Source organism: Schistocerca piceifrons, chromosome X (assembly GCF_021461385.2).
Source record: "Schistocerca piceifrons isolate TAMUIC-IGC-003096 chromosome X, iqSchPice1.1, whole genome shotgun sequence".
Taxonomy (NCBI): domain Eukaryota; kingdom Metazoa; phylum Arthropoda; class Insecta; order Orthoptera; family Acrididae; genus Schistocerca; species Schistocerca piceifrons.
In genome coordinates, this window is record NC_060149.1 from 780497394 (window position 1) to 780521576 (window position 24183).

Sequence of the window (24183 nt, forward strand, 5' to 3'; positions counted from 1 at the left end):
GGAGACAGAGGAAGAAAGCCACGCAAGGTGCCATATTTAGGGAGCAACCAGAAGCCCCCGAAAGCAGAACACAATGTGGGGACATACATCCCCACTTCACACCACTTACCAGAGGTACCACACTCAGAAATTCACTTAGGAAGCACTAGCAACATGGACAGGGCAAGAGAAGCACAGATAGACATAATGCCACGGGCAGCAAGTCAGCGATATCGAGAATCTGCCGCAGGGCAGCACTTATGACCACGAGTCAGCCAAGTATGGCCGATGCAGAGCTGACAGAGAGGATGGTAAAATCCTTGTGAGACACCTGTGGAGAACCTCCACAGATTCATAGTCCCCTTTATCACTTGTAGTTATTTTGGTGAAGTCAGAGTATGCCTTTCCAAATTCCGGATTCCTAGGACTTGATTGGCTTTATACAAATTGGAGGCCTGTGTCCAGAATACTGATCTCAAGAGCCAGCTTACTCATAGCCAGTTTTGCCAGGCTATCAGCGAGTTCATTCCCTGGGATCTTGATGTGTACAGGGTCCACGTGAAGGACACTGAGTGTCCACATTGTTCAAGGACATAAAGGGAATCCTGGATGGCAGTGGTAACAATGGTTGAGAGTTTGCAGACTCTTCAAGGAGTCGCTGCAAAAGAGAAACGACTGAATAGTACACAAATGGATATGCTCTAGCGAATTAGAAATGGCTACCAACTCCGCAGTGAAAATACTACAGCTATCTGGTAAAGAGCATAGTTCAGTAAGTCCCACCTGAGTATAAGCAAAACATATGTGTCCAACAACATTCAACCCATCAGTGTAGATTACTTATGAAATCCGTGATGCGTCAAGGATGGAAAAAATTTGGTGGCAGGGGGCCTTGGGCAGGGCGGGCGCTCTGCAGGAGTGCACTACTCCGCAGGTGTGCGCGACTCTCGTGGGGGCCCGGGCACGACTTCTGGGGGGAGAGCCAGGCGCAACTTGGGTAGGGGGGAGGCACGCGCGGCTGGAGCGGGGTGCCAACTGCGACAAGGGGGGGGGGATGGCGGCAGCAGGAGCATTGGGGGGTTGAGGTGCAACAGAATGGGTGGTGGGGGGCAAGGTGATGCAGCGAGGGGCGAGGTGGGGCGGGGTGGGGTGGGGTGGGCATGGGCGGGGTACGTGCGGGGCAGGGGTCGGGGCCAGGGGCAGGCTGCGAGGGTGGCGCAGGGGTCTGGGGGGTGGAGTGCACTGGTGAGGACGAGAGGCATAGCAGTAGCAGGCAACGAGAGGCGAGGTGGGCCAGCAGTGGCAGGGCAGGAGCGAAGGGCAAGGTGCACCAGCAGTGGCAGGGGAAGGGCAAGGGGAGAGATGCGGCAGCCAGGGTGGGGGAGAGGGCGAGGGGAGAAGTGTGGCAGCAGGGGTGGGGGAGGGGTGCTGTGGGGCTGCATCGGGGATGAGGTGCAGCAGCAGGGATGTTGGAGGGATGCTGTGCAGTTGCATGGGGGGGCACTGTGTTGTTGTATGGGGGGGGGGTACTCGGTAGCATGGGGGGGGGGGGGTGCTGTGCGATTGCATGGGGGGAAGGGCACTGTGTGAGATGCGCCAGCAAGGGGTTGGGGCAGGGTGCGATGCAGCATCGGGGTGGCGGGGCAAGGTGTGGTGCGGCGTCAGGGTGGTGGGGTGAGGTGCGTGAGTATTGTGTATTATATACGAGGTTCGTTCAAAAAACTTGCAGAAGTTTGCCCACAAATTTTTCTACATTTACATTTTATAGAGCATGGGGTACTTCAAAATACTCTCCTCCACACTCGACAAACCACTCCAAACGCTGTTTCCACTTCCAGAAGCAATCTTGGTAAGCCTCCTGCTGACTTATGCAAAGCACCGTCTAGGAATTTTCTTGTATCCAATCTATCATTGCAAATCTTTGTCCTTTCAACAGGATTTCCAACTCTGGAAATAAAAAAAGTCTCATCACCAGCTACAATTCTTTTAAGGAACATCTCGTTCTCATCAAAAAGCTTTTGACAGATTGTGGAGCGGAGGTCTTTCTGGTCTTGACTCATGAGCTGTGGGACAAATTTGGCTGCAGCACGAATCACTCCAAGATGATGGGTAATGATTTCATGACATTATCCAACTGAAATGTTACATTCTTCTGCAGTCTCTCAGTCAGGCTTTGATTGGCATGTACAATTTCATTGAAGTTCCAGACACCAACGTCATCGGTATACATCAAAGGGCGTCCTGAACAAATGTCACCTCTAACTTCCGTCAATCTATTTCTGAACCATGTGAAACATTCGTAACACCGAGTATGGCTTAAGCACTTATCACCGTAGGCTTCCGGTATCATTTGGTGTCTCTCTCTAAAGTTTTTCTCGGGTTTCACACAAAATTTACTGCCATCTCAAAATTCGCAAACTGTGTGAAACAATGTTCCGCTCAATACAGCACTGAACAATACCTAACAGACATACAATGAAACTTCTGGCAGTTATGCATTCAACACAGGTGTGTGTAGGGATGCCAACTGTAACTCACTCCAACACATTATTGGCATGAAATTACGAATATTCCAGAATTTTTTCAACCGGCCTTGTACATATCGATTGATATCTCTACACAGTCATGCTCTGGTGCAACAATATTCATTGCTACCCTGGGCAAGAGTGTGTACACCATGGCTGAAAGGGGCATTATAAGTACGGCACAAGTGTAGAATGGGAGGGAGAGAGTGGACAGTGGCAGAGACGTGCACGTCGAGTCTCCAAGGTGAGTTTAAGGCAAGGGGCAGGGGAGGTAGAGAGGCACGTGCAGTATCAGTGAGAGGTGTGTGAGCCGGAAGCTCTAGTTGTGTTTTTCACATCTGAGAAGTTAATTTCTATCTGGTGCATGGAGGGCTAACAGGGAAGACATTTCTACAATATGTATGTCCATGTGAGGTAAAATTAAGGTCTCCTGTGGGCTACCTAGTTGAGGACCTCCAGACCCCCTTAAGTCAGCTCACGCCTGGTGGTGGGGTACAGAACCATTTGTAAGTGATGTACCCTCTTAACAACAAAATTATCTGGCAGCATTTCCTTTTTAGATTGTTTCATTTACAGTGCAAAACCTCAGTTATTATGACTTAGAAATTTCTGGTTGCAAAATTAACTAGCCTGAGAAATCTGTAGGATCTGCATCACCCCTCTCACGTCTCCACATGGCACCCCATCCCCTACTCTGTGACCACGGAGGGCAGACCGTGGCTGCTGCTCAAAGGCCCACACTCACCTTCTGCTTGCGGAGTTCAGTTGCTGGGAAGCCCTGATGTAATGCCTCAAACAGTAAAGTACCCTCAAAACCAGTTTTAAAAGAAAACAGGAGTAAACAGAAGTATGACGCAGTAGCACATATTCACATGCAGCATTGTTTGTAGCACAAATTAGTGCCAAACAGTATAAAAGAAATTGGACGGTGCCATTTCTTAGTGCATGCATTGAATGGCTTCCTAAATAACCAACTCCAATATAAAGAGATTCAAAGCAGTATTCTACTGTCCAAAATCAAACAAAGGATGACTAACAATATTAAGACTCAAAACAAAGATAACTGTAAAATTTGTTTACATATAGTTACTCACCTGCATAATCATCTCCACAGTGTCTGCAGAAGCTGAGTATGATATTGATGTTGTGATGTTCTTCACGGTCCATATTCGTTAACACTGTTAGAATGTTGCCCAACAATGGTAAACCTTCTTTATGTGTGAATATGCCAACACTAATAAGTTCAGCATAGAACCTCAAATCAACACGAAGTTTGGCCTGATTTGCTATCTACAAAAGAAAAAGACAATGCAGTGGGTAAAAAAATCTGATGTTCCACACTTCTTTTACAAAAATTTATACAGAAGTCAGACTAGCATCTATAGCACACCACAAAAACCACAAATAAAAACCTCAAAACAAAAAGAAGACGGAAGGAAGAGCATGATTTAACATCCAATTCATAATACGGTCTGGAAACAGACAACACCTTAGATGAGACAGTGAAGGGGGTGGAAATTGTCCACATGCCTTTTAAAAGAACCATATGACATAAGCCTTAACTAAATTAGGGTGGGGATGACTGGATGTGGAAGTAAACAACAGAAATCCTGCAAAATCAAGTCACCAGTAATGATGTCTCTTTCAGCCACTCTCAGCTCTTGTAGCATATCCTATTTGGTTGGTATTTGAGAAGCCCAGATGAAAAAGCCACTAATTGCATGATAAGTGAAACAGATCATCGCAAAAAAATCGTCCCACCCATATTGTTGTAGTTAAAGACTTCAATTCTTTTTTAAAAAATAATTAAAAAATAATTATTTGCTCAGTATTAAAATGGCTGAAATCTGTGATTATGTTTCACACCTTACAGTCTTCAGTGAAATATTGACTTAGCGGATTTGGCACCTAATTTATGCTGTTAGCAGGTTTCGCAAACGTATCGATCCAATTACTAAACAAACATTCGGCTCAAAAACCTGCTATTCTGTATATGTTAGGAATGAAAGAAGGATGGAATTTAATTATTGCAAATGTAAACAAAATACATTTCATTTCTCATGTAACTGTGTCGAGGGTCGACAGAACTCATCTAGCAGTGTCCATCCACCACTCTGGAGTTGGAAGATGACTCTTTCATAGAGTCGAAACCAGTCACTCACTCCAATAAAAAAATATTTTAACAAGATTGCAATCAAGACTGTTTTAAATTTAATTTTAACAATGGCTGTAGCTGACATTCCCGATTCTCCAAGATGATTGAAATCTACTCCCTGGCATGCATAGGAAGTGAATAGCTCAGGCATCAGCAGTGTGAGCCTTATGTTAAGTGTGTGGAGGGTGGGAGGTTCAACAAAAATGGTATATAATGACACCACCATAGCCAATTGGCTACAGCGTTGTCTTTGAAGCCCAACACCGGTACTGTGCGCAGATGATCTGTAACACTGCACACAGTTCGGTTTTGTTTAAGATGTCCTTCCCCAGTCAGTCTACACTACAGTAAAGTTGGAAAATGGTCAAACCCAGAAGGGGACCAACAAATTACTTCAGCCAAAACATGGTGAATAAAAGAATATTCCAAGAAATGAAGAGTAAGAAGGATAGCCAGAGACAAGAGATTGCAGCACACAATAGCAAGTACATACTGAAATAGCTTGGGGCCCCAACGCTCACCACACGCATACTCACGAAGAGTCTTGAGCCCCCTGAGGGCTTGCAAGAACTGGACTCCAATTGCTCCAAGAAGCATTCCATAGTTTCTGTTAATTTGTGCATTGATAGCCTTCACAAAAAAGGGGGAGGGAGATGGGAGAGGGACTATGTTTCAAAAAAGATGGGTAAATTGCTTTTTAACAAGTCCTATGAAGGATTATTGACTTACAGTGCGTGAATTATTCTGTGTCAAATGAGAAAGTGAAATTTCTTAATGATGAACCATTTACTCCAGCTCTGAAAATGAACCAGCAAGTCTCTGTATGTCAATCTTTTTAGAGATGGTTGCAAAACTCAGCTGTTCGATATAGGATGTCAAATTAAACACCTTTCAGCTGTCAAATTTCCAACCTGCCCTTGACAAATGTGTAGGAAGAATCTACCTCAGTTGTGATCAAAACAGGGGCCAGAAATACTGGTATTAGTAGATTTTTGCTATAGTGATCACTTCAACCATCTCCTGCCTAAAGATGCCATAGTAAGACACTGAAACTGGTCTGAAATAAAATAAGGTTGGAAATTTGACAGCTGAAAGGTGCATAACTTGACATCCTGAACTTGTAAGGTTTGAACATAATTGCCTAATATAAACACTTTTCCCATTTAGGCTGACCTGACTGTCAGAAATACCATATTTATCCAAACATAAGATGACCTTGAATATAAGTAACACCCTATTTGTAAAGAGGCTCTCAGAGAAAATTTTATTTTTAAGATACTCTCACTAATCAAAATTACAAACTGTTTCAATGATAAAAGTTAACATTATACCTATCCTAAACTTATGCACTTTATTGACTGTCTACATTTTGACAATACAGGGAGAAAAGAAATGGTTTGCGCTAATTTTTATTTTCACTTCCTTCATTGGTTTACGGTCTAAATCAGCCATAAGTGGTACTACCATTTTTAATAATAATAATAATAATAATAATAATAATAATTATTATTATTATTATTATTATTATTATTATTATTATAATCACCATCATCATCATCATCACTGGTATCATTATCTGGGATGATAGTTTCACATAATCAATTGAAAGGTGAGAACAGATTAGGGAAGGATGGGAAAGAGAATTGGCTGTGTCCTTTCAGAGGAACCATCCTGGCATTTGCCAGAATCAATTTAGGGCAATCACGGAAAATCTAAATCAAGATGGCCGGGCGCTGGTTTGAATCGTCATCCTCCTGAACGCAAGTCCAGTGTGCTAACCACTGCGCACCTTGCTCGGTTCCTATATATGAGCAGCAATGAACTTAATCATCTTGGTTGCCACAAATATTTCACTGTTTCTTACAAACATGTTGCGATACCTGAGATTGTGGTTATAGTGGTACATGAAAACACAGCTGATTCCACAAATACATAGTGGATTTCAGTTGTCTACTGACGTGAGAATGTGACTATATCTTCCTTTGTTTCTTGCTTCCAAACATGTCATCTGCACATGGCTTTCTCATTGGCTGTATAGAAGCAGCAGCTGACACACCCTCTTTCATTCCCGTTATATCTCACGGAGAGTGTTAACAACATTGATGCACAGAACAACGGAACACACAAGTACATCAGTGGCCCCTATCTGGACTTTTACCATTTCCTGTAGAAATGTACAGTATTGTTGAGCATTTGTACAATTTTAAAAGTAATTGAATTCCGACTGCAAATGGAAAGGCAGCTAACTCAGAAAAAGACATAGCTGCCATCTCTTTTTCACCACTACTACGTAAACAGTCATTTTTTTTCTTTTTTTCTTTTTTTTTGCATAATATATTTTGGTAAAATAGATGTTACATTTTGCTCAATACAGCTAATTAACAAGTGTTACCATTTTTCTGATAACCCTCTCCTATCAATCCAGACAAACAAAAATGCACTGTTAAAACGAACAGCATCTATCCAGAGCATGGAGGTTAAAATCTGTTTTAACCTCATCAATGCAGCTTCATGGTGCCCGTCTTCTCAATATCTTTGGCCTGTGTGGCAGGGGCAACTGTGTCCAGTCTGCATTATGCAGCAGATGAACAACAGTCTGCCGAGGTGCTCGCTTGTTGTGCACGAAATAAAATAAAATGAATAAAAAATACAAATCCTTGTGAAAGAAACTGAACATATTAAATAGGAGAGTCTATTACATGGATGATAGTCAGATTAGACATTGCCTGTGACTGCACCAATCTCAAGAGCACAAACACTAGTGTCAGCAAATTTGTGACACTACACAACCTTTCAGAAATCTTCAAAATAAATGTTCATGTGATGTCAATTGACAAAGTTTCATCTGTGAATGTAAGACAACCCCTAGATTAATTTATTTTACACAACATAAAAATGTTGAACTCAGCAGCAATAGTTTAATCTTCAAATGTAAGATGACCTCATTTTTTTTAATGATGAATTTGGGAAGAAACCTCTTCCTATAATTGAATAAATATGGTAGGGTTCCAGTATCTCAAAGGTTTCTAATTTATAGGAGTTCTCATTAAGTTGTTTCCTGTGTGTCAGCACTGCTTTACAATATTTGTTAATATGGCAGATTACTAACATTTTACAGGTTACAGTAAAACTTTACACTTTTATTATTTTTCCTTTGTAGTCACAGAGGATTCTTTACACTAAGATTTTGCTTTGACATCACTGTAGCTGTCCAGAAAAATCCATACTTTTCTGGGTAGACGTTGTCTATGGCTCTCGTGCTGATTGATATGCCACAAAATGATATGCCACAAAAACAGCATTTGAGAGTACTCCAGATTGAAACACTTCGTTGTTTTATAGTTTTCCTCCTTAGCTCCTTTTTTTTTTTTTTTTTTACTTTGGAGAGCTTTTGTTTTTCTAATTATTATTGTTTTCTTTTACTCTGCCACCAGTTCTATTTTTTGTATTAAGGTGGACTCATGTCGGCTGGGAGACCCTAACGAGTAGGTTCAGCTGCCTAATTGGAACAGATTTTCTTCCTTCATCCTCTTCCACCTTTCCTTTGCAAAGACTGAGAACTGTGTTTTAATTGTGTCTGTTGAATGAGTCTGTCTGTGTAGTGTGGTGTCATATTTGTGCCGGCCCACAGCCTACTGCTCTCCAATAGCACTGAGGGGGCCACCAAGCTAAATGTTCTCACCCAGTGAAGAGATCACTGTCATCACAGCACACCCTCAATGTGTGACATACAGTGGTACAGTCTGTTATTTAATACTAAGTATCAGTGCAAAGTCTGGCAATTGAGAATTTTAATCTGTCACTTGCACTCTCCTTACTGACAAAATACTGGTGGTGAAAATTTCTTCCACCACCACGGTTTGAACCAGCTACCTAAGAGCTGAGTGCTACCGTGCATATCAAACTACCATTAAATTTTGAAGACAGTTTACAGCATCCGTTATTTTTTGTGAACATTGTTTGTTCTTGCCTGGGCAATGTGAACATTACATATATTCTGTTATTCTACAGTCACAGCATTAATGGCCTCTGGCTACGCAGCTAGCAAGGAGTGCTGCATTTTCAACTCAGCTGATAGTGCATAGACAGCAGCTATGTTACGTTCCTGCATTTCGGTAACATGCAGACTTGAATCTGCCTCACATTTGGACAACGAGTACACTGTAAAAATAAGGTCTCTTGCCTGTTCGTGAAACACTTGGTACCTTGTACATACTTCAGCCATTATGACAAAACTTGCAGAAAACACAGAATGCAATGGAAATCAGTCAATTGTAGTTTTGTGCATCTAAAACACAAAAGAACACTCGAATATGATGGAAGTTTACACAGCACTTGAACATGATGGAAGTTTACAGAATACCGAATGCGGAAACAGACTGAGCAACAACTGGCTAGCTGTGCAGCTGTCGTCTACTGTGCATTCCCACTCCAGGGGCAATAAACTCTATTGCGAACTATAATAATAATAATAACGAAATCAGCATTTTTAATGCCCTAATACCCTCTGCAAGGATCATTCTTTGTTGTTGTTGTTGTTGTTGTGGTCTTCAGTCCTGAGACTGGTTGGTTGCAGCTCTCCATGCTACTCTATCCTGTGCAAGCTTCTTCATCTCCCAGTATCTACTGCAACCTACATCCTTCTGAATCTGCTTAGTGTATTCATCTCTTGGTCTCCCTCTACGATTTTTACCCTCCAAGCTGCCCTCCAATACCAAATTGGTGATCCCTTGATGCCTCAGAACATGTCCTATCAACAGATCCCTTCTTCTAGTCAAGTTGTGCCACAAACTCCTCTTCTCCCCAATTCTATTCAATACCTCCTCCTTAGTTATGTGATCTACCCATCTAATCTTCAGCATTCTTCTGTAGCACCACATTTCGAAAGCTTCTATTCTCTTCTTGTCCAAACTATTTATCGTCCATGTTTCACTTCCATACATGGCTACACTCCATACAAATACTTTCAGAAATGACTTCCTGACACTTAAATCTATACTCAATGTTAACAAATTCCTCTTCTTCAGAAACGCTTTCCTTGCCATTGACAGTCTACATTTTATATCCTCTCTACTTCGAACATCATCAGTTATTTTGCTCCCCAAATAGCAAAACTCCTTTACTACTTTAAGTGTCTCATTTCCTAATCTAATTCCCTCAGCATCACCCGATTTAATTCGACTACATTCCATTATCCTCATTTTGCTTTTGTTGATGTTCATCTTATATCCTCCTTTCAAGACACTATCCATTCCGTTCAACTGCTCTTCCAAGTCCTTTGCTGTCTCTGACAGAATTACAATGTCATCGGCAAACCTCAAAGTTTTTATTTCTTCTCCATGGATTTTAATACCTACTCCAAATTTTTCTTTTGTTTCCTTCACTGCTTGCTCAATATACAGATTGAATAACATCGGGGAGAGGCTACAACCCTGTCTCACTCCCTTCCCGACCACTGCTTCCCTTTCATGCCCCTCGACTCTTATAACTGTAATCTGGTTTCTGTACAAATTGTAAATAGCCTTTCGCTCCCTGTATTTTACCACTGCCACCTTCAGAATTTGAAAGAGAGTATTCCAATCAACATTGTCAAAAGCTTTCTCTAAGCCTACAAATGCTAGAAACGTAGGTTTGCCTTTCCTTAATCTAGCTTCGAAGATAAGTCGTAGGGTCAGTATTGCCTCACGTGTTCCAACATTTCTACGGAATCGAAATTGATCTTCCCTGAGATCGGCTTCTATCAGTTTTTCCATTCGTCTGTAAAGAATTCGCGTTAGTATTTTGCAGCTATGGCTTATTAAACTGATTGTTCGGTAATTTTCACATCTGTCAACACCTGCTTTCTTTGGGATTGGATTTTTTTTTTTTTTTTTTTTTTTTTTTTTTTTGTATCTGTCTCAATTTCTAATTTAGCTTGTGCTATCATCCACAGTTTCATTCCTTCATCGAATTTGATAATAACTGTAACAATTATTTTCGGCACAATTTGCAAATTTCTATCTATAAAAGTTGTTCCTTAACAAAGACTTCAACAACTGAACAGGTTATGCCTTCAAACTCTTGCCTCTAGCCAGTCACCTCTGCAATATTACCATTTCACGAGTCACCGTGGATTTACCGACCGGCTCGACAACTGCAGAAACAGATCTCACAGAACATGGCAGCATATAGCAAACACCAAACAACTCGCACACCTTGCTCGGTACCAATGACATAAAAATTCAGTACCACTTGAAAACTACTGCTAATTTCATGCTTGGCACTTTTGACGATTTTGATGGTATTCCACTCTGGAACAGTCATACTTGTTCTCAGGTATCAGAGTACCGGTACCGTCCTGTATCAAATTGGACAGAACCTATGTCATTTCTGACTATTATGCATGGAGCAAACAAATATCACACACAGTGTACACTGTAAAGAGGGTGTGTGAACAAAAATGCTTTCTTCAGTACAGTATGGCATAAACAATTAATTCAGAGCCAAAGTTACAGAACATCCAACAATGGCAACTGCAGTAAATGCCAGGTTAATAGCAGTTTCCTCATGTGAACTACGGGTCAATATTGTGTCACATTCAGCCCCTTTGAATACTTGACGTATGAGGCTGCCGCAAATCAAATATGTGACACATGAGCTCATCATTTCCTGTGTGGTTGGCATTCAGATGAATGCACCTGCAACTGTCAGAAAAAGTGGGCAAGTTGATTCCAATAGTACGGCAATAAAAATTTTACTTTTAGGAGGACTGTTGATGCTGTCCAGTTAGCAGACAATTCGAAGTGTAACCTTTAAGGCAGTTTCCATTAAAGTTATCCACATAAATGAAATTACACTTTCTTATCTCTAATCGAGGAGTAAAGATAACAACTGACAGAACAGTAGATGCAGCTAATCACACACACACACACACACACACACACACACACACACACACACACACACAGAGAGAGAGAGAGAGAGAGAGAGAGAGAGAGAGAGAGAGAGAGAGAGAACAACCAATAAGATAAGGATGTATGTCACAGGTACTTTACCTTTTCATCCTTTTTAAGAGACAATACTTTCTGCCAGTTATCCAAGAGAAATGGTCCAAAATCAGCATACGTCTGATGCATTAATGAACACAGTTGAACAGCAGGCCACACATCCACCATTTTCAACTTCGCATCGACCAGTGCCGCCGCTACTTCGCTGACATACTTCGACAAATTTAGTGTCGACATGTCTCTTAGGAGGGATGGAAGCTGGCTTCCAGTAAATGTTTTCTGAATGAGATATAACACACAAAATTATCCTTTTTCAAATATTTTCTGGTAATGACATAAACAGAAAAAATGGAAGTGTGAAGGCAGTTATAAATGGAGAATGTTAGATATAGGCAGATAAATAAGCGAGATAGAGTATAGGAATGGTGGTGGAGGAGGACTTATATTAGGATCAAATATCTGTGTCCACAAATTTATGAACCAAAATGAGTGTTTTCACAATACTTAACATTTACATATTTAACAGTAAAATTAGACAGAAGTAGTATTATACATCTCCTTACAAACAGCACATTCGTGTGAATCCATATTTTAAATACTGGTAAATATACAATGAAACTTAGTACTCTTAGCTACTTTTAACAGAGACCCAGTGAGGCTGCAGAATGTTCCATGCCTGTTCCCACATATATTCTTTATTTATTTGTTTATTTTTCTTTCTTTTCACATGCAATTAAGTAATTTAATTTTTGCATATTTATATCTTGCATTTCTTAATTGAATCATGCACAACTTGTTCTCTTGCACAATTTGGGGATCTGTGATGTGTGTGTTTGGAGTGCAGGTGCAATGCGAGGGATGATCAATCGTTACTTTGTTAAGCACACATCATATTATATTATTTATATTAGTGTTCCTCTTGGAGCGGAGCTGCAAAATACAGTACCTGGGCCCTTCAAAACAGGGCCAGCGAGCAAGTAACTTCTCGGTGTTACGGAGTTACATAATAGACCATGGCCATCGGCCCATCCTCCTACGCCACTTTGTTGGGCCCCAGAAATGACAACATCTTGATGATGACTGACTCTGAGTGTTTCTATACACGGGTTCTGCTTTGCTCATCTTGAGTGTTGTCTTGCTATTCCGCATATTTTGCTGATTATGGACTGTGGGGCACTCACAGCCAAGCGTGTGAGGACAATGCAGGGAACCACTGAAAAGATTCTCAGGGAATTTTCTTCCACCGTCTGGAAGTGAGCCACATGCAGGTTTCTCATTTGGGGGGGGGGGGGGGGGGGGGGGGGGGGGGGGGGATTGTTCAACAGCTTTCATGGGTGGTGACATGCAGCTCAAGATGGTTGGGTCCTGGGAACAAATTTCCATGGTTTCAATTGGCTTATCAGTTAACTCCTTTTGCTCACTGGCTGTTTCCTGTACAAAATGTGCAGTTCCAAGGTGTAGAGAAAAGCAGAAGGAATTTTTCTCACAGTCCCAGGAGTTTTGCTTTATTTTGACACCAGTTTTTGGACAGACCATATGTCTAGTCACGGACAGTACTGGATGTATCTCTGGTGTGACCACGACTTCTCATTTGTGTCAGTTTTCCCATGAAGATGACAAGGAGGAGTCCACAGAGCCAGTGCACTCTAGCCAACAGCACCTACAATTAACCACCTTTCTTCACTTCAATCACTCCAGATACGGTTGGGTGGCACTTTTGATGTATTTCAGTCCTTACAGGGCATGCACCAGACCACAACAAGGGAGGTTTAACCTCTGACCATAACTTGAAGTGGCATTCTGATATACTACACTGACAGTCATGAGGTCATGCAGCTCCATCCCGCTAAATCAGTTAAACCTCATTCGTGCTGTTCCCGCCTGCATCAAATGTTTCAAACTGAGTTTTGTTGCAAACTGTTTTGTATTCATTCAAACTTTCTATCTTCTATAATTACTTTCTGCATGTGAAAGTTCTGCTCTATTGTGAGTTTCTGGTAGAGACCACGGCACTGAAGTTGGACACTGAGACAGGCTTCAGTACTCAAATAGAAAACCAACAGGTTATGTTTAATAGCAAGATGCACAGTAGATCATGCACATTGAAAAATAATTGGGTAAAGATTAAAACTAGGAAAAATCTTGTGTTTGGCAGAACACACAGTTTTAAAAACCCACATATAATTTCTGAACACAGAAAAGTGGCAAGTTTACCAACTCACCTTATATTGTATTTATTTACTACAAGAAGATAAACTCACCAGTTTTCTTACAAAGGCTGTATTTTTTTTTAGGCTGGAATCCAATTTCGAGAAAAATGTCTCGTCTGGTCTACAATTTGTAAGATTGTAATTGATTTTTCTCAGCTCATTTTTTACAAGTACACGAAGATGTGTTTGCTGGACATAGGTTAACAAATTTCTCTGAAACAATGCAAACAATCAATTAAATAGCATTAAAAAATCAGGATGTGTATATTTAAAGTAAGGACATTTTTCTGTTAACACTGAACAAACTATAACACAATGGCAGTTAAGAATATTTTTATTCAGATGGAATTATCAAAAGCTTTCTTTCTTTCTTTCGGTTCAGCAGGAATGAATCTAGTAAACTGAGCCACCGTGAATCAGCATTATTGTATTGGAAACTGAATTGTCCACACAGCTACACTACTTAGAACTACATTTTATTTCAAATGATAACAGCAAACAGTACTCTTAAGCAGTGACTTGCAGAGTATTTATGTTGTTTTAATGTAAAAATAAACTAATAAAGGTGTGTGAGGCAAAGAATAAGAACAAATTTATAATATTTATACTTAAAATATGGAAATAAGCTCTAAAATAGCAGCTCAGTTCAAAGACATATCTCTGCCAGCCTAACACTATAAAGATAATTCTTAAATAAAAACTTCTGTCTTGTATACATCTATAAATGCTTTAAAACTTACAGAACATCTCAAAATATTAAAGAAAGTGAAATTGTTTTATAGAAAAGCCTCATTATAATAATTACATCCCACAATTGTAGCTACCATCCTCACATAACCCACAGAGTGTCATGGATCAAGAACAAGGTGCCAAGAGCTACACAGAACATATATCACAGCAGCGGTACACCAGTCCATGTGAGGCAAAAATTCAAACCAGTCAACTTACTAGCAGCTCAACAGTGGATGACACCAGTGGATGGGCCAGCCTCCGATGTGCACACAAAGCCCCAAACAGCTCGTGCTGCCTGAATTATTTCCTACGTCCACCAAAACTAAGTTTCAGCCAATCGAACAGAAGTGTAACTCTGCGAGATGACTATTTAGGCCCACGCCACAATGGCACCTGGCAGTTACAGCGCAACCAGCTGCCTTTGAGAGACCTCACCTCGATGATGTGCTACCAAAATCGACTCCTCTACTCCTCACAGTCATAGTGAAATGGGACTTTGCCAATTGGTTGCTGTCGAGTGAAGAGCACTTGGTATTATGCTTTTGCTACATCTCACACACTTGCAGAGTGTCATACTTAGTGCCATTATAACAAACTTTATTTGTACATACTCTAAAGGATTCAATCTGTGACTTAATTTTGGTACTAAATTTATTCGAGAATTTACTCAGTCATTAAAATTTCTTTGTGTTACGTCCCCACCCCCCCCCTCCCCCCAAGTTAGTTATTGTGTTAATACCAAAACTGTGAAGTTTTTTCCTGTGTTGCAAATAAAACTGGTGAACGTTTCATGTGATATAACCGAAGTAAAGGACATATCACAAGGGTATGTCACTGTCCAAGGTAGTGCTGAGTATCAAGCAAGAAGTACACAAGAACCATGAGAGGCTACCAACACAGTGGCACAACCACTCGCCTGGCTCCTCTTGGTTCTGTGTAGCAGCCTCCAGATGGCTCTCACAATCCAGATATCTTTCTGCTTCCACATGACATTCTTCAGCATGTCATACTCTTCCACCAATACTGAGGACAGCCGCCAAATGGAGCACTGACAACCATGGACTGCACTGCTTCTTCCAGCAATAGGCAGATATGATGACGCACTGTGGTCGCACTCAACAGTTCCTATTCAATTGTCAGACAGTTCAGTTCAGTGGACACAGCCAGCTCAGTACAGTTCTCTGAAGACTAGATTCTGACTTACCAGTCACTACTTACTGAGTTATTGGACAATCAAGAGTGTCTACAACATTACTTTCAGCTACAGTGACAATATCAGAGACTGATTGCCAAGAGACAGGTAAGTTATTTGGATATCATACTATTATGCCCCAGAATAATGTCCCTGGCAGACACTAAAAATTCAATGAAGTCCTATGTCGGCAATTTCTGGAAGCCAAACCACCTGCCAATGACCAGCACACTGCCAGCTAGGGGGAAATGCTGAGCCAGTATTGCAGCACCATAGCATGATCGAGCACCCAAGTCTACAAGCAAAGCATATTGTCATCGCGGTAGCCAAGAGACACCATCATACTAGTATATTAGTGGCAAAGCAGAATGTCACAAGGAAGGCCTAGGCAAAATGCACAACAAGTATTTAGGCCGAACCAGCAGAAAAGAGCATCTGCCAGGTGAAGTTGCTCAAGTCTGAAGCCACTAGCAGAGCTGATGAGGAAAAACCAGGAATAAGATGTCATTGGCATTCACACTGCCGCAGAGTGCACAGAAAGTGGCAACATAAATACTCCATCCTTCTTAACAAAAGTCTCATTTCCTGAGTGCTGATTGCTGACTGCCCAGCGCATAGTCTCAGACCTTGTCTCAGTTACAGACAACCAGCGAGAGAGGAGGCTACAGGGGTTGACCCTCAGCAAACCTAGCTATCTTTGATTGTCTACAAAGCCACAAGTCGTCCTGGAAGGATCTCACTGCTGACAGCTCCAGTACCAACTTCCAAGGCAAAACTGACGGAACTGTCTTCATCCTGCAGTCCTGCTGGAGGCTAAGACTGCATGACCAGGATACAGTGTGTCATCCACCTTCAAGAGTGAGGGCCACTACTGCTGCTCATCCCATTCCTGTGGCAGACATCAATGCTGCTGGCTCCTGTCCCCTGAACAGGAGCTGAGGGCTGATCCCACATAACAGTGAGTACTTCAGGTGGACCTTGGAGCGTGTCTCCCAAATGCAAACCTGTGCCATCAATGAGAGTATTTAGGAGATCAATACATAGAGCTGAAGGTCACTGGCATCCACAGGTCTATAGCTGCCCAGTGATGTAACTGCTGCTACCCGTTGCCTCGCTGTGCCTGTGGAAATGCAGGTTGAACACATGCTTGCGTTCCCTTTCTGACGAGGCTGCCGCTCATCCAGCCTGATTGTGGTGTGGTGTCTCACGAGACAATCCTGTATTACTGCTTCTTATTGTCAATATTCTCTCAGTGCTCTTGAGCGTAGCTAGGCCCTCACCACCACATCCTGGTCAGTGTTCTGCTGGTGACTGCTGGGGTTTGGGACCAGACCCCTATAATTGTATTATGTTTAGTACATCAAGGTTCACGCACAAAACTGTACCACAATTAAGTACTATTTTGTAACACACTATTAATACCTTTGTTGTTACATTTCTGTTCTATTCAAGCCGGTGGTTCAGTTGATAGTTATTGTGTGCAATCGACGACCACCACCACCTTTAAAGAACTATAGCAGTAAACCACTCTACTATCACAGATGTTTGGGCTGGATCAATAGTAGCATTCAGTTACAGCACTCACAACTGTCAGCAACCCAAGAGCTCATGGTAGCGTGCTTGGCAAGACTTGAAGAAAGCGAGACCAAAGGCCAAACACAACCACTGCAAGTTAAGATGAGGCTGACATTTGATTGGAAAGTCGTGTCCTACAACAATCATATTCAATGTTTGGAGCAGGACCACATCAGGTGTCAAGGTATCAGGTGATGTGGAACGAAAATCCTTTATCTTAGCATATTCAGGCCTCACTGCATTTCAACTTCAGAAACCGACATCAACTTGTGAACCTGTGACTCCCTCTTAGTTTAATGTTTAAGAAACACTTGCAAAGTATTTTCACGTAATTTAATGTTGTTGCTGCCACATAAAGATTTTATCAATGTTTCAGGAAGTTAAATCGAAGCTATAAAGATTGTATTACTCAATTACAGATCCTGACTCATGAATGGAAGTTTCATTGGAAAATCATATGCACACCTGACTCATGAATGGAAGTTTCATTGGAAAATCATATGCACACTCACTAATTCGCGACATGCTTATCGTGCACTCCCCTGACAAGAAATTCACATAAACAGCCCACACATCCATGCAACCAGCATGGCCAGACCCACATAGCACAGAACATGCACACTATTTGATAAACAGTAAGTAAACAAATATAGAAATACTAAATTAGAAGCTTGTTCATGCCATGGTGTAAACCACAAAGGGGAAAAATGTTTATATCCCAACACATGTTGTAATTCCTGTAAAAAGACTGGACACTGGGCAGAGGTGTGCAAAATAAAGCACAACTGACAAAAACAGCACACACTTAAGCATACTGCAATGGTTAACAGTAAAATGTCAAGTACACACCATGTATAAATCTAAAAACTGTCAAGGACGAAACCTTACACAAATGCTATGTTTTCTGGGAATACAAGTCAGTATCCATAACTCTTAGAGTATAAGTGCTCATCGACTTTCAATTTGACTCAGGGTCATCAGTTTCAATCATTAACCTGCAGGCATACCGAAAACTAGGAATGCCGAAGTTAAAAGCTTTTCAAGGAAACCACAAAAATGTTGAATGCCAGCACGCAAACATGCAAGCACTGTGTCGTACAGGTGCCAGATGTCAGTTGTGGGATAGAGTTCCATGCCTATTGCACTTTGTCCGTCAATACAGGATGGTTAATGCTGCAAATGATGCTGGAGTTGTCATCCAATGATGTCCCATTCATGCTCAACTGGAGACAGATCTGGTGATCAAACAGGGCAAGGCAACATGTCAATACTCTGTAGAGCACGTTGTGTTACAACAGTGGTATATGGGTGAGCATTAGGCTGTTGGAAAACATCCCCTGGAATGCTGTTTACGAACAGCAACACAACAGGTCAAATCACCAGACTGACGTACAGGATGGACCTTACGGGTGCTCAACAGCGAGGTCATCAGCGACTGACATACAAATTTGTAGTCGGGGTACATGGGATAACCACAAGATTGCTCTTGCTGTCATATGAAATTGAATCCCAGATCATAACTCCAGACATAGGTCCAGTGGTCTAGGCCCCAGACAGGGTTGTTGCAGCCACTCACCTGGCCTCCTCCTAACCAACACATGGCCATCAATGGCACTGAGGCAGAGCCAGCTTTCATCAGAAAACACAACACACCTGCACTCCGCCTTCAAATGAGCTCTCACCTGACACCACTGAAGTAGCAAATGGGGGTGGTTTGGCATCAATGGAATGCAAGTTACAGGGTGACCGGCTCACAGCTGTTCTTGAAGTAACTGATATGTAACAGTTCGTTGTGTCACTATGGTGTCAACTGGTGCTTGAATTGCTGCTGCAGGAACAATATGATGCACCACAACCATTTGCCGAACATGATGGTCATTCCTTATGGCGACCGTACCTTCGGGTGATCACTGCTGTCAGCAATCATCTACGGAGCTACATTCCTGCCAAGTCTTTCTGCAGTATCATGGAAGGTACATCCAGCTTCTCATATCCCTATTAAATGACCTTGTTCAAACTCTGTGAGCTGTTGATCGTGGTGTTTCTGTCATCTTAAGGGCATTCTTGACTAATATCAACTCGTTACACCCATCTAAAAGGAAACTAATGCTCTCAACCATTTTAATACATCTTTAAAACAAACCTGATTTGCATCCTCATAGTGGAACTACTAGTGCCACCCTTACGTGTTTAGAGTGAAGTTCAAATAGACATCATCCTCCAGATGTAGAAACACACCAACCATCTTTTGTTTATCTCAAACAAGTTGTTCTTGGTGTTGGCGTTTTTTCTGTCGATGTATGAGGGCTGTTCAAAAAGTAAGGCGACTTTTCAAATTGCGTGCGATTATCGATCTTTTTTTTTTGTTATGTTGGTACACAGGTCCCAAACATATGTTCACAGTTTCAAGTGAACAGCCTTTGTTTGTTTTTGACAGATAGAAAGGTTAGACATGTTTTAGTGTGATCGGCGATTTTTGATTATTTTAAAAAATGGAGCAAAGAATTTGCATCAAATTTTGAGTGAAAAATGGAATTAAGTGCTCTAAAACACTTGAAATGTCAGTGGCATACAGTGAGCGAGCTCTAAGTAAAAGAAAATGTTTACAAATCGTACAAGCTCTTCCAAGATGTCCGAGATGACGTCAATGACGAAACTCGCTCTGGACGCCCCAGCACATCAACAACAGATGATAACATCAAAGCTGTGAAGACAGTTGTTTTGGAAAATCATCGAATTACCATAAGAGAAGTTGCTGAAGATGTTGGCATATCGGTCGGCTCGTGTCATGCAATTTTTTTTTATTATTTGGGCACGAGACATGTGTCACCAAAGTTTGTTCCAAAACTTCTCAATTTTGATCAGAAGAACCGTCGCATGAACACTGCTCAGGAGCTCTTGAATGATCCTGATTTTCTCACAAGGGTCATAACTGGTGACGAAACATAGCTTTACAGTTATGACATTGAAACCAAAGTCCAATCGTCCCCAGAGAGCCAAGACCAAAAAAAGCATGCCAAGTTCGATCAAATGTCAAAGTTTTGCTCACTTTTTTTTTTCTTCAATTACCGTGGCATAGTGCATCATGAATTTCTTTGACTCAAGGTCATACGGTCAATAAGGAGTATTACCTTGATGTTATGCGCCGTTTGCGAGAAGCAATACGCAAAAAATGGCCGGAATTGTGGAAAAACAATTCATGGCTTTTGCATCAAGCAATGCACATGTTCATTCATCATTGCTTGTGAGGCATTTGCTGGCCAATAACAACATGACAATCATGCCTCAGCCATCATATTCACTGGATTTGGTCCCCTGCGACTTTTTCCTGTTCCCAAAATTGGAGAGACCTATGAAAGGACTAAGATTTTCAAAGATCGAGGAAATAAAAACTGCATTGCTAGAAGTACTCAAGTCTGTACCAAAAAGTGCTTATGAGAAGTGCTTCGAGGATTGGAAGAAGCATTGGCCCAAGTGTATTGTATCTGACAGGGATTACTTTGAAGGGGACAACACGAATACTGACGAATAAATAGATATTTTTTCATAAAAATATGAAGTCACCTTACTTTTTGAACATAACTCGTATTTTTAAGAAAGAAATGGCTGTATATGTTATATCAGACTAATAACCAGCAGAACACAGCAGTACACATAAAAAGCAAAAATTGTAAGAGAAAATGAAAGTAAATGGAGTTACCTGTTGTTCATCATCAATGTCGAGTGTAGTCTCTGGAAACCAGTCAGATGTTACTTCAATTTCCTTTACAGTCCAATTGGAGTCCAGTATTTTGTAACTAGTAACATTCAGGCAGTTTGTTTCTAAAAAGTACTTCATGGCTTCTTCAGGGCTAAGGGCAATTGCAGGTTTTGCTTCACTGTTGCCTTCCTCAACAGTACTCTGATGAGTGCTACTATCTGCAACTGAAATACCGTATGGTACTTCTTCAATGGCATCTTCAACATTTTGTTCAGATGAGCTGTTGTCGACATTATTAACGTTCTCTATGTCTAAATGTTTTTCACTAGCATCGATTTCATCAGATGAAACGGGTGCCTTCTTATCATGAGAAACTGAATTGATTTCTTTATCTGAGACAATGCTGTCATAGTTAAAACTTCTATCTAAATCAAGGGAAGAAGCAGAAGGCAGTCCAGCTGATAAATTTCCATTCTGGGCTAGTGTTACAGACTTGCCCTCGGTAGTACTGGCAGCAAAATCATAATATTCTTTTCCTTTCTCCCTGCTCTCTGCATACATAACTGATTTTTCTGCCAATTTTACAACAAGGGCTTCAATAAATTCTCTGTCACATGGATCAAATGTATATTTCGGTGTATATTTCTGTGAATAATTTCCCAACTGTGAAGAATCAGAATCAGCACTGTGAAGTTTTACAGAGTTTGTACACTGATCTGTAACTGTTGCTGGTGGATAAATAACAGGATAAGACGGATCACATTCTTTCATAATATTAGCACTTGCAAGGTAATAAGCTGCATGATTAGGTACAGCATCTGATGCTGCATAATAAAATGAGTTATCCTCGGCATCATTATTGTCGTATCTGAAGTCTTTAGCATTGCACACATCTTGCATTGTGTGTGCGCTAAAAGTAGGTACATCATACATGGAATGAAATGAGTCAGAAATTCCTTCACAGCTCCCCAAGAAATCCTGTCTCAAAGGAACACCACCAAGTCCACTATTTTGTCTCACTCTTTCATTAGCCAAATCAACACCTGTCTCTCTATAAAGAAAAGGGGTACTGCTGTGTTCATGACTCATGCTGTTTGCAACTGCAGAATCGATATGGTCACAAAATTGATTACCTGAGTATGTGTAGTCTGTATCATAATACTTATTACGTGCAAACTCGTAGGGATCCATTTTCAATTTATAACCTGTATGTCTTTCAGTAAGCACTTGGACTCTGATGCATCACCAAAACATGCACAGCTCTGCTGAACGAGTTCGTCCACCTGGCCTGTAAAAGGCAATAACAGTTTTAGTGTGTCAAAAATTCCAATAATACATTTGTGCAACTATTAAAATCTCCCAGCAAAAAACATTGGAAATATAAAATTTTAAGTTACTTAAGATGTACTATTTTTGCCTAAGTTGTCCCATATAAAATGCAGATAAGGATAACTTAACACTATGTACACTGTCACAGCTCAAAGGTAAATTTAAACCTCACATTTTTCTGGGTACTGTTCTACTTGTGGTGGTATGCTATCGTCGACTTCCCATTAGTAAATAGTTCACCTAGCCACACGTAAATGAACTTATAATTGAATATGGAATCTGAACACAATTACAACTCAGGTTTTTGAACTAAAGTTTCACACAGTGTCCAAATCACAATGCAAATTTGCTTCACCCTTATACAAAGAATTGACCAGCGACGGAAATCACTCCCCCCCTTCCCCATTTGACTAGCAGATAGTATGTGGATGAAAATGTGTCAGAAATCCCTGTGTAATTATAAATTTTTCTGATTTTACAATTATGACCACTAAGCATGATAAATGGCAAAGGAAGTAATGTGTTTCTTGATACATACTGGAATATTGGCTCTTGGAATTTTGAGAGTACCGCTGACAAATTCACACTGCTTTTTTTGAAGTGTCTCTTACTGTGGTTTGTTGATCACTTCTACAACACTGAGTAAACAAAACAGTCCAGCTATGGAGTTAATGTAGCTGTGCGCATAGTCAGTCTTACCACTCTCGACATATACGCTTACAGCAGAGTCGGTGAGAGAAGATCTCCGACAGCTGTCAGCACTGTTGCAAACTTTCAACTACCAAGTGCAAATGGATGCAGGCCAAAATGAGTTGCCTATAGAGCTGTGATGACACTGTGGCATTTCCATAGATATGTATATAAAACTTCATTACTCAACCAGTTAAGAAAGATATACAGAACAGCCTCAGTGAGAAATGAACCCCCTGCAACTGTCAGGAATCTTCTTTAGGCAACTATGCTATAGATACTTCATGGTTGTCACCTGATTTCAGTGACTCATCACAGATCATTCATTCAGAAAATATCAGGTAATTTCATCTATTTACATGGTTACATTTTCATTTATATGTGTTTTGGGGTTAACTGACACGCTTTGCACTGTGAACTGATCACAGTTGATTGGTGCAATGGGGGGTAGGGGTAACAGACCAAACAACAAGGTCATTCATAACATCAAGGAGACTCATAATAGTAAAAGAGAGAGGGCTAAAAATGTAATGGGCATCTTTTGTACCATCAATAATACAAGCAAGATGAAGGAAATAGGGGAGTCAGCAGATGGGCTCCTGGGGCTCTGCATGTGAAAGGAAACGTTCCACCCACAGCTATCCTACCGCTGACCCATTATACTCAGGAATGTCAACTATTCAACAGAGTGCAACACCCAGAATGGATGCAGCAGCAAGGAGGCAAACTGAATCTACAAGTGATTAAAACAGAGTAAAAGAGGGATGAAAGAGTAGCCAGCTCAAAGAGGTAGGGTCAGGGAGCACCCAGACCCAACATACAGCAGGAGACACCCCACCCCCAACCACTCTGGTCTGCTCCACAGGTAGCTTTAAAACCTCATAACCCAGAATACTAGGTCTGTTCAAAAAACTCCAGAACTTTGTAAACAAAATTTTTCTACACTTACTTTTTACTTATTGTGTATGGTCTCCTTTGAAATCCTCTCCTGCACGGTTGATATACCATTTCCAATGCCATTTCCACTTCCGGAAGCAGTCTCAGTGTGGTGTCACCGCCAGACACCACACTTGCTAGGTGGTAGCCTTTAAATCGGCCGCGGTCCGTTAG

General features: G+C 41.2%; 1 protein-coding gene across 4 annotated transcripts in view; it reads right to left on the reverse strand.

The window, feature by feature from the left end:
* The window catches only part of LOC124721250 (regulator of nonsense transcripts 2-like), a 221586-nt gene that overhangs the window by 151386 nt on the left and 46017 nt on the right, over positions 1 to 24183 (reverse strand). For all 4 annotated transcript variants that reach the window (XM_047246115.1, XM_047246117.1, XM_047246116.1 and 1 more), the window contains 4 exons: positions 21055 to 22342; positions 13907 to 14068; positions 11694 to 11924; positions 3599 to 3794 (listed from right to left, as the gene is read on the reverse strand). In XM_047246115.1, the coding sequence (XP_047102071.1) occupies positions 3599 to 3794; positions 11694 to 11924; positions 13907 to 14068; positions 21055 to 22245 (1780 nt within the window). In that variant the 5' untranslated portion in view covers positions 22246 to 22342. The remainder of the gene's footprint in view (positions 1 to 3598; positions 3795 to 11693; positions 11925 to 13906; positions 14069 to 21054; positions 22343 to 24183) is intronic.